The sequence below is a fragment of the Podarcis pityusensis genome, assembly GCF_964106645.2.
Source record: "Podarcis pityusensis genome assembly, chromosome: 6".
Classification (NCBI taxonomy): Eukaryota; Metazoa; Chordata; class Lepidosauria; order Squamata; family Lacertidae; genus Podarcis; species Podarcis pityusensis.
In genome coordinates, this window is record NC_138030.1 from 61,540,039 (window position 1) to 61,555,079 (window position 15,041).

Sequence of the window (15,041 nt, forward strand, 5' to 3'; positions counted from 1 at the left end):
ATTTCCCCAGCATTCAAGCAGCAATATTTTGTTAATGGGAAAATGTGATGTTTTCCTGCACATATTCTACAGTGCAGAGCAGGAGTAGAAAAGCACAGGCCCAGGGACCAAATGTGGCCCTCAGACTCCTCAGACCTTGCTTCCTTCATAGATCACACCCCCTTACTGACTTTGTTTTGCACCCTCCTCAACTGTTGTTGTTTGGCTTGAATTGTGATGATGCCCCTTGCTTGTATGAATGGAGGGAGAGAGAGAGAGAGAGAAAGAGAATAAGCCTCTTACTTTTGCATGGCTGGAATGTAGTCTACTGTACAAAGGTAAGAGTCAAATCTGTTGTGCCACCACTCCAGACTCTGGAGAAATATGGTTTTGTGTCACAGGCACCAATTGATTAACGTCCATGACTTCACCAAAATACTTCCCAGCACATTTCCTGCATTATTTTGTAAAGCTTGTTTTATTTTAAATTACTTCTAGACTGGTATACAGGCAGCGCTTTCCATGTTAAAATGAGAGTTCATATAACCTACCATCCTCCTCCACATAAATGTCCTGCTACTAGTGTCCACCATGTTTTGAAATCCAGCGCTGAAGTATCTTCCACTTTTAGAAAGAAAATGGGTGGAAAAATCATAGAATTGTAGAGTTTGAAGGGACCCTCTGCAATGCAGCTGTCCCATGTAGGAATCGAACCTGCAACCTTGGCATTAGCAGCCCTGTGCTCTAACCAAATGAGCTATACAGGTTCTATTACATAAAAAAGAATATTGAGATATTGGCACTCAGAGGGGGAAGGGAGGCAGAATAGATTTGTGTTTGCATGAAAGGGCCCATGTTATGCTGGCTGCTTGGTCATCATAATAATCATTCATTCATTCATGTCAATTGCATTTTTTTAAACAGTTTTATAACGTGTTCACGCCTTTGGAAAAATCTGGCTGCATAAATGTTCCTGTATATGTAGATATATTTCATTGCAAATAAAACTTCAGGAGGTTCACGTAACCGCATTGAAAACTATGTCTGTTCAGCATGTGTGCACAAATGCATGCCACCTCATTCTCCTTACTGTTGGGAAGTGCGTAATGAGTTCATGCATGGCAAGAATTGCATTTCCTGACATGGAAGAGAATTGAATTAGCCCTTACTCATCCAGAGTGCTGTATGTTCTCAGTTTTGAATTTTTAGATTGTAAATACGTTTGATAAAACTATGACTGTGCATGCCTTCTGAGACTTTCATCTAAGCATTCAACTATTCATAATCCACAGACATAGTTCAATTTATTGTCACTTCTTATTTGGCCTTCAGTATCACAAATTAGGAATTGCATGCTAAGAATAAATGATCTCGCACATGGATGATATGAAGGTAAATTCATTAATGCTTATGAGAAACTTCGTTATTATTACAGCACAAAATAGAAACTGGAATTAATGAGGTGTACCAGTAGGCTTGCAACAGCTTAAATAGACATTTTAAAGGCTGTGGTGCTTTGTTAATTCCGGCTAAAATATTCAGCATTTGACAGATCCTGTTTCATATTACTCTGTAAAATCTTTAGAGCTTTTTATGTTTTCATTAAGGAACACAAATTCAGACATCCTTTATATGATGGCTTCAGTCCAAAGGACCATGTGACTAATTCCATATGCCCAAGGGAAATTGAAATTGAGGGGACTTCCATGAAGATCTCAAAATCTGTTGCTCAAAGAAGGGAATTATAAAAATCTCACTGGACATGCCCAAGCCTTTGGGCAGACATAAAGTTCTCAGCTTTGGCTTTGCATTTTGTGCATTTGGTTTCTTATATATTTGAGAGTAGGGGACACAAGTCAGAGAACAAGGAAATGTATATCCCTTCCTCAATAATTCTTACATTTTCTGGAACAAACACAGCAACAATACTTAGAAGACATTAGCCGGCCCGTCAAAAGGAAGCAACAGCAAAAGCTGTGAATAGATTACTTGGCAATTAATCAGCTGGAGGGTTCAGATGAACCTCATAAATCTTGAGAACAAAGTTCAAGCAGTTTATAATAGCACCTGAACCCTTAGATTTATTCATTTGGTAATCTCTTTTAAATAATACATAGTAAAGAATTAGCATTGTAATGAAGATGAGAAATCCATTTTTAAATATTCTGTGCTTTAAGAACATTTTAATTTTGTATTTGCTTGATGACCTGGTTTTCTAGCAAGAATTTGCTAGAAGAATTTGCTGAATATTATTGGAACCATATTACTTTTCAAAAATCAAACTTATCTAAGATATGAGCTCACAGCATCCATAACATAAAAGCCTCTCTCAGTGATGAAAGTGAATGATAATTTCATAGATGCAAATAGTGGCATTCTTGTATCAATCCAATTCTCATACCAAGGATTGCCGCTTGGTTCCCCCTCCACAATTATACACTGCAGAAGACTGTAGACATTGTTTATATACTGTATTCATTTACTTTGCAATACCTTGTCTTCCATTGATTTAAAAGCCAATATTGTGTTTATTCTTGTTGCTGAAGAAATCTAGGTTACTACTGATCTAGGTTGCTGTTTCCAAAAATGGGGATTGGCCATTAGCCTCTTTCATGCATCACAGTATATCATAGTTAATAGTTTACCATGAATATGCCCATCTTGGCCAATTTGCTCTTCCCTGCTTGCCCTGGGAAGAAGAAAGCCATAAGAGACCTTACAACGAACCACAATTTGTGGCCAAGGTTTTTATTGATTTGCTGATAAAACTCCACCCACTGCCTCAAATAATTTCAAGAGAAACTCGTTTAATTTGTCATTTCTTGCATGTTAAGTTTTCTGTGAAGCCAAATAAATAACTTTGTCATGTATACATTTCATAACAAATTTTCTGAAACACAAGGATGCAAAATCAAACCTTTATAATTACTGACATATATACCAGGACTGGGGAATCTGGTATATACGACAGCTCCTGTCTTCCCTTATTATTTCCTTGACGGCTGGGGATGATGGGAGTTGCAGTCCAACAACATTAGGAGGGTCATAGGTTCTCCACCGCTGATGCAAACATTGCCATCAAAGTGCTGGTTCTTCACAGAGTTTCACAAATCAAAAAACCACAGGCCTGCCTAAAGGAGCTTACAGTAGGAGGCAATGTGAACAAAGGAAGTAAGAGAGGAGCAAGTGTGGCAAACAACAAAATGAAAAGAGGGATGGGAAGGGCCAAGGGATAGAATCCAATGTTTGTTTCTCCTGAATACAGGCAATTTTGATCGTTTCCACTGTAGCCTGTGAAAATATTTGCCTTATGTTTTCTTAGAGAATTTTGATATGAAGAACAATGAACTCACAAGACAGGGATTTATGGATCTGAATCTCATGGAAGCCAGTCAACAAGGCAGGGATCTTAGCAGTCTCTGGATGACTTTGCGGTCAATGGGCTACAACAAAGCATTGGAATTGACTGAGGTATGATCAATGTTGGGCAAGGTGAGGGGGAAGTAGCCACAATGTGCAATTTTGCTGATCTTAAGTTGAACCAGTTACAAAGTCGTAATGTAAGTATGTGCCTCAAGCTTTGCATGTTATCATAGAATCATAGAATTGTAGAGTTGGGAGGGACCCCAAATTAATTAATAGTTTATGTGTCATATAGATACCCAAAGTAAAGGCATCACATCTGTTATCCAAAGGGAAGGTATCCAAAACTTTCTCCAGTCCAGCAGGTAAAAGGGACTAATGAGACTGACAATATGGAATGGAATCCAAAAACAGTGCAGCTGGCAATTGGTGGTGGTTCTTGCTGCAGCAGTTCCTTTGGCCAAAGAGGCAAAGCAGCTTTTCAGATGAAGCAAAAATTGAAGCTCAGAATATTCTCTGGCATGCATATGCATTTGCTACCTCTTCAGATATTGTCCATGGCCATGTAAGGCTAAGTAGTTCCCAGTTATAGCTTGGAAATAAGATAACGGTCCATTTCAGTCATCAGGGGAGCACTGGCTGCTCCCTGCTCCATTGTTAGCATTAACTGTAGCGGAGCATTATGTAGCATTGTCACAATCATAGCTAACCAGGGAAGGAGCATTCAAGGCTTTTAAAACCAACTGTTGCGCCTATCTTGCAGTTTTAGGTCATCAAATAGAACAGGTCTAAGGTCATTTTCAGGTTCCCCTACCCAAAAATTTAAATTTGGTTTCATTGAATGGATCAAAATATGATATCTACAATGATAGATATAACAAATGTCCCCCCTCACTCTTTATAGGCATGCCCCTTTTCCATTCGCGTCTATGCAGAAAAATGCAAACCCAGGATTCAACCTGTTTGTCTGGAAGCAGGTGGTGAGCAACTTAAGACAGCCATTTGTATGAGTGTGGCTAATAAAGAAGACACTAAGCCGATGGATGCCAGTGAAAATATAGTTATTTACACTTATAAAAGTGATACACGGATCACATCTGTTATTGGAAACAAGGTATTGTATGAAATATATATAACAGGAACAGCCCTTACATAAGCATTTCCTTACAAATTCTTTTTGTATTTTTACCATTTGCTTATCACAGTCAGACTGGGACCAATCTAACCCTTCTAGTTAAGGGTCTTTGTTGTCAATGACTTGAGCTGGACTCTCACGTTGAAGCCAGACATGCAGTAAGCAGTAAATTCTGATCAAGCAAAGCCAGGAAATGAGGTGTGACTGGCTCAGCGGGACAGTGCTATGTTGCTGCCTTCCTGACTGTGTCACTGCTGTTTACAGGATAAAGGTGGGGCAAGGCGATGGCAAGGTCAGAGCTGCATGGGCACTCCAGTGGAGACAACTGGGTGTTCTTGCCTGTTTACTAATCAGCTCCAGTCACCTGATGGGCCCAGAGAGGCATCAATTGGAAGTCCCTTTGCAGAACAGCTTGTTATTGAAACCACTCGTAAATGGATTTCATAGGTGATCTCTTCTCAAGTTGTTGCCTGACATCTTAATGTTGTCAGGTGATTGACCCTAGCTACATCTCAAAGTTGGGTAGGATGCAGGGTAAGTTCCCCACTTGTAGCCTAGATTGTCAGCCAACCTGTGATAGGCTTTCCCCTATGATGATTGTTGTCACCATGCTGTCAACCTGGACTTGGGTGGTGGGGAGCCTGCCTAATGACCAGTTCACCATATCCAGATTTATACTAGGTTTACAGCAAAGAAAGGGAAGCGGTTTGAATTTAAGGATCAAATGGATCACGTGAATCGGCCTAATGAACACTCTTCATTTCTCCTTCCCGATTTCTGTGTATATATTCAGGAACTAGAAAAGTTGGTATATTGGGCATTTCCACTGTATATTTTGCAATTTAGCTTTACTAGGTTTATTTCAACTTATTGCAAGTTTTCATATATTCAGTATTCATATTAGTGAAACATTTTATTGCCGACAAATTCCATTCCAAATAAGCAATGAAATATTAAGAAATAAAAAAAGGAAAATGGCAAACAGCTAGTCTTCAGTGTACTCTATACTTAATTATTTATCCAGGCTAATCAATATCACATTAGCTCAGTAACAGAGAAAAGCAAATAGACCAAACTTTCTGTAGTGTTCTTTGCAAATGAACTTTAAGGACCTTGTGTGTACGATAAAATATGCTTACCATAATAAAATATTTCTAAGCACTTTGTTTACTAAAACATGCTATACCAAATGGCAATCCATTTAAACCCGAGTAGTCCAAATAACAAAGGTCCTCTTGTCTATATTTCCCTCTACAACAGCTTTAACCACTTAGTTGCCAACAATCCCACCTTAGGCTATAAATCCGGTCCATTTTTTATTTTAAATCTGTTGATGTGAAGAACATATGTAGAAAATGGAGTGGGGGATAACCATGTATGCTGTCCTCAGCTCCTTGAAGGGAAGGTAGGAAATAAATGTAACAAACAATATTGATGATGATGATGATAATAATGCTTGTTGGTTATTCAGGGCCATTATGACCACCATGCAGGTTGCCCTGCATGACATGGTTTAATGCCTGGATATTTCTGTTTCAGCCATGGCACTACTGAGGAACCAAGCAACTTTTAATTTAAAGTTCAACTTTGCTTTCCTCTTAAGTTGTTGCAGTGAGTTTCTATCTCTTCAAAACACCTAAAAATACACAGATGCCCACTAATAAGCCCTGGAGCCTGAGAATTATTGGCCTATAGACACAATAATGACATTCATAAACATTCATGATCTCCTTGGACAGTCTACTCCCAAACCAGCCTTTGGGAGTACTGAACTGCTGGTGATAGACCATGACACAACTGGAACAAACCACTGTCAAAACCACTATTTGAATTTTCTTACTGGGTCTTTTAAGGCTAGAGATAGGGACATAAAAAGCCACACACAATTTTTAAGAAGCAAAACAAAAATAAGTTTATCTGATATTGCTGGTTGAATTTAAAGATGGGTCCTGGGCCTCAAGGGGGTTGAAAATCACTGCCCTGTATAGACTGAGTTAAAAGCAGAACTCCCATAGCTAATACTAGGTTTATGATCTTTTCAATGGACAGTATTTAGATAATTTCTTAATGGTCTTGCTTTTTCTTGTAGTGTCATTAATATTAATCCCGTGGATTGATACTGCTCTAAATGTGTTTATGCTAAAGTTGCTTTTCTCTTAACAGTCTGAAAGCAAAACAGTAATTCACCTCAACAATGAGCAAAGTAGAAACTGTGTCAGTAATAGAGGACTCAACACTTTTGCCATTGAAGTAGCATCCAACTCCATGATGGTAATTGCATCTATTTATTTAAGATATGTATATTCTGCCTTTTGACCTGCCTTTTGACCTGTCAGGGTCCAAAGGGCAGCTTAAAACAGCAAATGTAATAAAACAATACCACAAACAAACCAGGGACAAAACTGATGCTGTTTAAAGCTGTGCAGTAATACGCTGTAAACAAAACGTTATACACAACCATTTATGTCCTGTTCTTTAAAAACATTTTCTTGCAGACTTGAACACGTGAAAAGAAAAAGTGTCAAATTTTAGGAAAGTCTAGACAACGTGATAGGCTAGACTTTGAAAATACATTTTGTGTCCATGGCTGGGTATTGGCATTCATCATAGCCAAATGTGTACAGTATTTATTTCATGCTGTTGATAGATTTGTTTTCCTATTCTACAAATTTGCACAATGCTTTCAAGTACAGGATAAACTTCATTTCACCACATCTTAGATCTAGAGTTATACCCATGGATCTCACAATAACAATTTTCAGTGTTTTCCCCAGTGAACACCTCTCCAAAGTAAACCCCCAAACTGTTCTCTAAATGTGAATGTTTTGGTACAAGAACAGCTGATGGAGAAACTGCCTCTAGTGTCCATGCCTGTGCCTTTTTCTGTTCTGTTTCCCTATTACATATGACCCAGCTGTCACTAGTTCCCAGGTATAGTACTGAGTTTTTGGTAACTATACTTGAAAAGCATTCTCCCTGTTTTTGCCTTGAGGGTTCCCTTTTTGAAATTTTGTTAGCACAAGTTGCCAGACTCATTTTTCACACTTTCGCTCCCTTCACGGAGTCACTAGAGTTCAGTCACTTTGTGGGAATGAATGCATATTACCCATAGTGCACATCCACTTAAATACATGCATGTGAGCATTGAGTGCACAGCCCGCCATTTCACACATTGCAGCCGCAGAGGTATATTTTGAATGGCTTGTCACATATTGTAGAACAGTTATGTTTCTCATGCTTTTCATTAACCAAAAGTCTAGGCTTTTTCACAATAGTATATCAGGGTTTTCACAATGTGTAATAATGGAGGGAAAGGATGCTTGGCCAGTAATCCTCAGTGGGTGGAATCCACTTGGTCTTCCTTGTGCTTTTGCTCTAGTTGGAAGTGTCACTAATGGAGGGAAGGGGTGATTTTTGCTGATTTCCTTCTCCCCCCAGCAGTTCCCAATGCTTCCTCAAAAATATGGTAATTATGTAGAATTCTAGAGGTAAATCTCTAGCGTATTTACAAAAGTCAAAACATAGATGTAATTCTATAACTAGTTACAGGGGAAGTGTGGGATAAACATTCAAATCAAGAAAAATAAATGGGATGTGTGTGTTAATATATCCTAGGTAACTATCGACACTTTCCATAGTCCTTGCACAATACAAATCATTTTTCTCTTGAAATTGTTATTTCCTTTTTCTGCTTTTTGTATGCAGGTCTGTCAGCATGTGATGCCACAGAATGAGCAAGAAGAATGGATATACAGCTGTGTTTATTCTATCTTGCCTTAAGCTATCATAGGTAGGAAATGGCATTCTTTTGGTCCTTGTAGAAAAGATTCAATCTTGCACTACACGTTGATACATGGATGGCTTGATTTATCTCATCATTTTTAAAACCAAGAATCTGTTCCTCATTTTAGATTATTGTGGTTATCTTTTCAAGAATCTATCACAAATCTTCAGCCTTTGCCTTTCTGTACAGTTTCATACATAAGCAGGGGACTTAACAGAGGTGGCCTGATCCAAAAAACACGTTCTAATATTCCTAGACATTTCTGTGCATAAAGACAAACATCAGAGTGCAATATGAAGATGATGCCTCACATCAAAGTTTCTTCGCTCCACTTTCAAAACTGCAGCTTTCTGTGATTGCAAAGCTGGCTGTGGCCTTTTATCTGGGATTTGGGTCTGAAATGGTCAATCATGCATTCATAATCTTAAACCTGTACTATTGCTGCATGTTTGTGTACAACTGGTCATGAAGACTCTGCAAAAACTGCACCTGCAGGTCCACCTCATTCTCATCCTTGTGAATAATACAATCAGTGCATTGTCTGTAGCATCCATTGTCTGTGCTATCCTTCCTGCAGGTGATGGACTTGGCCTACAGAGCCCTTGATAGCTAAAATCCATGATATTTTAAATATTAACCCCTCATATTACAATGTCTAAGATATACCAAGAGGGTCCAGTTGATTATGGCAAGTATGTGAGGAGTATATAGAATGAATTTACAGAGCAATATTTGCAATGGCTCATCCACAAAAATTAACTTAAATTTTTGAAGAGTAGCCAAAACCTGAGTTTGCCATCTTTTGGAAGCAATGTGAAAACATTTTAATTGTTCTGGCTTTGGGTGGTGAGAATTAATACAACAATAAGCAATATTTAGCATGACTATTTTTATGACAGTCTTAATATGTGGAATATATATATATGGGAAGTTGCTTTTTCCAAGCTCTATTCCTTGCTCTAAATTGGATTGGGGGATGAGAATTGTAAACTGGCATAAGCTTGCTCACCTGAGCTGTAATAAACCAGGCTGTGTGCACTTTTATCAGTTCTTCCCCTCCATTCTAAAGAGTACCTCCATTCAGGGTGGGACCAGACTGTTGGTGCTTAAACTAAAGAAGTAGCAAAGTAGCTTTTGAACTGATTGGGGAAAGCCAACAGGAGCTGAGTATTGGCTTAGGATAAAACATCCCTAAGAGATGTGTGTGAAAATGTTTGATTGTCCAAATGTGAGAGGATGATACCAAATGCCATAAGGTGAAAGGCATGTGCCAGAGGCATTTGGAAAAAGAGAGCTGGCATAGGTGTTTATATGCTCATGCTAGAGATTGGCTAGAATAAAGATGGGTGGACTGGAGTGCTTGGTTTTAAAGGAGAGCAAGGAATACAGAGAGCACAATGGAAATGTGGTAGGCATGGTATGAGATACGAACACTATACAGTGGATAGGGAAGGGCACACTGGAGGTGGTGTTGCTCTGTACCTCAGTGATTTTGAGTCAAGCAAACTAGAAATCCCCACAGGGCAGACTCCTTCATGGAATTCCTGTGGGTGGCAATACTGGGCCCAAGAGTAATATAGGAATGCAGGAATGCAAACTTTGCCGCACACACACACACACAGGAAAAAAGTATCAGGCGGACAATCCAAGATGCAAATTAATAATTCAAGGAGCACATCATTAAAGCATTAAGATCAACAATAAATAATTTTACAAATTACCTAAAAAGACAACAAAATGATCTGGACTCCTTGGCAGGTTTTGAATAAGCATCCACAAATTTATTAGTTGAACACATGATAGATAAGGCAAGGATATGTACAATTTTATAACATGCAGAGAGCAATATGTGCAAAGAAATCAGAGGGGAGCTGATGGAAGTCCTTGGTGGGGGGGAGTGGGAGGGATGGGGAGGAAAAAAGGGGGGGAAATAATGTAATTGACTATTTGGACTGATAATTTGTTATGTTGAAATTGTTTAATAAAAATATATTTTTTAAAAAAGATCAACAATAAATAATATTGAATACATTAAAGGAGGAAAGCAGCTAGAGAGGCGGTTCAACTGTTGGATGACAAAGGAGTCAAAGACATGCTAAAGGAGGAAAAGGAGATCGCATAGATACAAAGAATTCAATCTTGAATGCAAACAATGTAAGAGATCCCTGTGCTTTAGCTAACTTTCTAAGGAATGGAATCTTGGGAACTGAAATAAACAGTGGTGACAAGAGATGAAATTCTAGACTTTATTGATGAAATAAAAACTGCCAAATCAGCTGATCCATAGGGCATCCATCCATGAGAAAAATTAATGTCTGTCATGGGAAAACTGGTGGAAAGCATTGTTATAGCTAGGATTGCCAAGCATATGGACAGTGGCGTAGCGTGGGGGGTGCCAGGGGTGCCGGCCGTACCGGGCGCAACTTCTGGGGGGGGCGCGAGTCCAGAGGGAAGGGGAACGCCCCTCGCTCAGCCCGCGCATCCCTCGCCCGCCGGCAGCTTCTCCTCCTCGCCTCGCTCAGCGCCGCCGCCGCGGATGCCGCCCAGACCCCCCAGCGCCCAGGGCCATTTCCCGGGGAGCCTCCTCTGGCACATGCCCCGCGCAGGAGGAGGAGGGGGAGGCGGCTCCGGGATGCTCCCTCCCGCCCCGGGAGGCAGAACGCAACGCACAACACACACACACCCTGTCGCCCCCGCGGCAGAGCAAGGCAGCCAGACGCGGAGCAGGGAGAAAGGCTTGGGCTCACCTTGGGGCAGCCTCCGGAGAAGCGAGTCCCGAGGAGGAGGAGGAGGAGGAGGAGAAGCCGCCGCTGCCGCTGCCGCCGCCGCCGCCGTGCGCCCCCAGCACCGGGAGAGAGGCCGCTGGCCGCCCGGCGGGCCATGGTTCCTTCCTCCGTCGGGCGCCCAAGGGGAGGGGGCTTTGGCTGCCTCGGCCCGCGGGGGCTCCACAAATAATAAATTTAATAAATTCCTTTTTTTAAAATAAGATATTTATTAAAGTTTTCAATTTTATACAAAGAGAAAAATGCAAAAAATAGAAAAAATATATATTAAAAACACATAAAATTCACAACTTATTTTTCAATAACATATTTCCCTGACCTCCTCATACCTCCCCTTCTTGTTTTCTAGTTCAAATTATTTGTTCAGCAAATCCTTATCTCATAGCATTACCGCTAAATAACACCTTATTTTCTATCCAAGTTCTTGAAACTTAAACTTTTACTTTAAAAAACCATTTTTTCATAACCTTTTATACCATTACAGCTAGAAACCACTTAACGTAATTTCAATCCAACATCATTCAACATTCCTTAATATTGCAGTATTTCTGTAAATAGTCCTTAAATTTCTTCCAATCTTCTTCTGCCGACTCTTCTCCCTGGTTGCGGATTCTGCCAGTCATTTCTGCCAATCCCATGCAGTCAATCAACTTCATCTGCCATTCTTCCAGAGTGGGTAAATCTTGCGTCTTCCAATACTTTGCAATGAGTATTCTTGCTGCTGTTGTAGCATACATAAAAAAAGTTCTATCTTTTTTAACACCAACTGGCCAACCCAGTGGCGTAGCATGGGGGGTGCAGGGGGGGCCGGCCACACCGGGCGCAACATCTGGGGTTAGGGCAAATCCATGGGTTAGGGGGCGCAAATCCACAGGTTAGGGGGCGCAAATCCATGGGTTAGGGGGCGCAAATTACTTGCCTTGCCCCGGGTGCTGACAACCCACGCTACGCCACTGCATATGGAAGAATAAGTCTTGCTGAAGGAGAAACAGCATGGGTTCTGCAGGGGGTAAGTCTTGTCTAACTAACCTTTTAGAGATCTTTGAGATGATAACACACTGAGCATATCCAGTAGATATTGTATGGGGTGTGTGTGTAGTATCCCACCCTTCATTCAAAGATCCCAGGATGGTTCTCAACAGAAAATGAGAATACAAAATATATAATAAAACTAAAACAAACCAATAACCTCCTAATAACCAACAGGAAGTTTACACATTGCTACCCCTATCGCTAGCAAGTCATTTTGCCAGGGGTGAGGAATTTCCAGCTGCAGATCTAATTAGGCTCCTCAGCCCCAATTTAGCCCATAAGACTATTTCTGCCAAGCTGCATCCACTTGACATCAGATGCAGGGGAAATAATAATGGTGTGTGTGTACTGCGTCATGTGTTCTATTATGCAGGGCAGGGCTTACCTGCCCCACCCATATGTTATTCAAGTTGGCACCCCTGCTGCCAACACTTTCAGCTCCCACTGCTCTGCTGTTTGCTTGCTCAGATACTGATTCAAGCAAGGGCTGTCAGCTTACACCACAATCCAGTTTTAAGTTTATATTGAGCTTATCTGGTGCACAGAGGGCATTTCAAAGAGGATTCAAAGACCATGTCCACCCTGTGGATACAGGGTCTTTTCTTCTTCGCCATATTGTCCATCGACTCTGATGGAAGAAAACAGTGTGACCGAGATAATGGCCATATTAAGTTTATATTGAGCTTATCTGGTGCACATAGTTGATGCAGTGGCCCTGAACAAACTGGACAGGGCAATGTTCTGGAATTTAAAATTAGGCCACAACTTTATTGATTCCCGGTGTAGGTTGGATTTGGCTTAGGCACTGGAGGGCTGGTGGAGGGCAGGCACATGATAGAGTCAAGCCTAGGATTAATGGGTCCTCCCCAAGACACAGGTTTACACGGATGACCCTCCCAAGCCACTGAAGAAAGCTCTGTGGCCCATCTGCCATACACCTAGGCTTTTGGACAGAGACTTCCAACTAGACTCCTCTAAGGGGTACCCTCTTATTCCACTGTTCTGTGGTGGCGTTGATGCACCACTGCACCCCCCGCCTGATGTTAAACTTAAAGAATTTCATGCAATGGCTTCTCCGCCAAAGTTGTGACCATTGCTATGGGGAAGACAAATCCAATATTAAGTTTATACTGAGCTTATCTGGTGCATCAATGTCCATTAAAGACTCATAAGCAGTTAGGGGAAATGACAGGTCCTGTTAGGAACCAGTAAGTGTCTACAGAACAGGAAGCAGAGAGTAGGAATAAATGGAGAGTTCTTACAAAGAAGGGATATAAGAATAGGATCATTATTTGGATTGCTGTTTTTAAACTTGTTTATAAATGGCCAAGAGTTAGGAATGAGCAATAAGGTAGCAAAGTTTGCTGACGATCCCAAATTGTTTATGACAGTAAGAACAGAAAGGAGTTCCAGAAGCAGCCTTCCAAACTGGATGAATGAGCATCAAAATAGCCAATGTGAGTGAATGTAAGCAAGTATAAAGTGATGTACATTGGGGTAAAAAATCCTAATTTGATGTATATGTTTTCAAGTTTTGAACTGGCAGTTACTGGCTAGGAGCAGTGGTGCATAGTTCAATGAAAATGGCAACACAATGTATGACACCTATGGAAAAAATGATTACCATGTCAGGGTTAATTAGATAAAGAATTGAGAAAAACCGAGCCAATACATATCTTTGGTACAACTGCACTTGGAGTACTGTGTACAGTTCTGGTTTTCACATTTCAAAAGGGAGAATTGAAAAAGTTTCAAAACGCCTATGAGGAAATGTTACAACTGCCTACTAAAAACAGGCTTATAATTTAAATAAGAGATCAGATTTATGTGACCTTGTCTAAGAAAGTGCAAGAAGTCTTGAAAAGCTATATTTATATCACAGCCACTCTTGTAGACTGGCTTCTTATGCTGTAACAGGATACTAGGCAAGTAAATGTCAGTTATGAAATTTAAACCATGCTTGGTCGAGTGCAGAAACTGCCTGCTTAAGTCTGTCTAAAACTGTTCTCATATATATGTTTGTGTGTGTGTGTGTGTGTGTGTGTATATATATATATATATATATATATATATATATATATAGAAGAAACTGTAGAACTAATGAAAACTTCATGTTTGGAAAGTAATTTTTAAACAGAGAAGCTAAAACAACATGTTTAAACAAGGAATAATAAATGAACCATGTATTCTAAAGTATAAGGAAGGCCTCTAAAGTATAGAGAGATAAGTAAAAATAATAAATCAAGGTACTGATTTTTAAAGTCCTAAATTTCCTTGTACCAGTATACCTTAAGAATCTTGGCAATTGTTCCATCAGGGCAAGCATAGTGTGATTTTCTGTGTATGCAGTTTTTTCCATCACCAAACATCTACTGATCCCTTTTGCTGCTCATGAATAAAGGCATCCATTTACCAAATATTGCCATGCATGGTGTCTATGGCGGTGCACACAGAATCTTAGAACTGTAGAGCTGGAAGGGACCCTGAGGATCATCGAGTCCAACCCCTTGCAATGCAGGAATATGCTGCTGTCCCATATAGGAATCGAGCCTGTGACCTTGGTGTTACCAGACCATTATCTAACCAAACTATCCATGGATTTTTCCATCTCCCTTTGTATATTGGACTGAAAAAGCCAAACAAATACGTCTCTTCCATCATAAAGTAAGGCTACATGATCTAGCACAATTGTTGGTAGTTACCATCTATATAACCCAAAGACAAGGCAGAATTCTTGTTTTCAGAGGGCTTGCCAGTGTGGGCCTCCCTGTACTGTAGCTGAAAGCATCAGCCTCTGGTAAGCTAATTTTTAAGAACAAAATAATGAGAACTGCTTTTTGTTGTTCTAAAGTAAAATAAAGCTTCATGAAAGTCAAATAGGATTTGCAAAACCATGCTTATACTTTGGTTTGTAGGATGCCGAATTATTTAATTTTAAGCGGTGATGGTATTAAGTTGTTTTTTT

General features: G+C 40.2%; 2 protein-coding genes across 16 annotated transcripts in view; one reads left to right on the plus strand and one right to left on the minus strand.

Annotated features, from left to right (window-relative positions):
* ITGB3BP (integrin subunit beta 3 binding protein) overlaps positions 1–15,041 on the minus strand; it is a 90,048-nt gene that overhangs the window by 57,277 nt on the left and 17,730 nt on the right. The gene's annotated exons all lie outside the window — the stretch shown is intronic.
* The window catches only part of EFCAB7 (EF-hand calcium binding domain 7), a 53,736-nt gene that overhangs the window by 20,072 nt on the left and 18,623 nt on the right, over positions 1–15,041 (plus strand). For 4 of the 13 annotated variants that reach the window (XM_081011775.1, XM_081011776.1, XM_081011778.1 and 1 more), the window contains 6 exons: positions 3,302–3,450; positions 4,247–4,456; positions 6,641–6,748; positions 8,183–8,267; positions 10,299–10,636; positions 12,011–12,053. In XM_081011775.1, coding sequence (XP_080867901.1) covers positions 3,302–3,450; positions 4,247–4,456; positions 6,641–6,748; positions 8,183–8,257 — 542 coding nt within the window. In that variant the 3' untranslated portion in view covers positions 8,258–8,267; positions 10,299–10,636; positions 12,011–12,053. The other 9 variants (XM_081011779.1, XM_081011780.1, XM_081011784.1 and 6 more) reach the window with 9 other exon arrangements.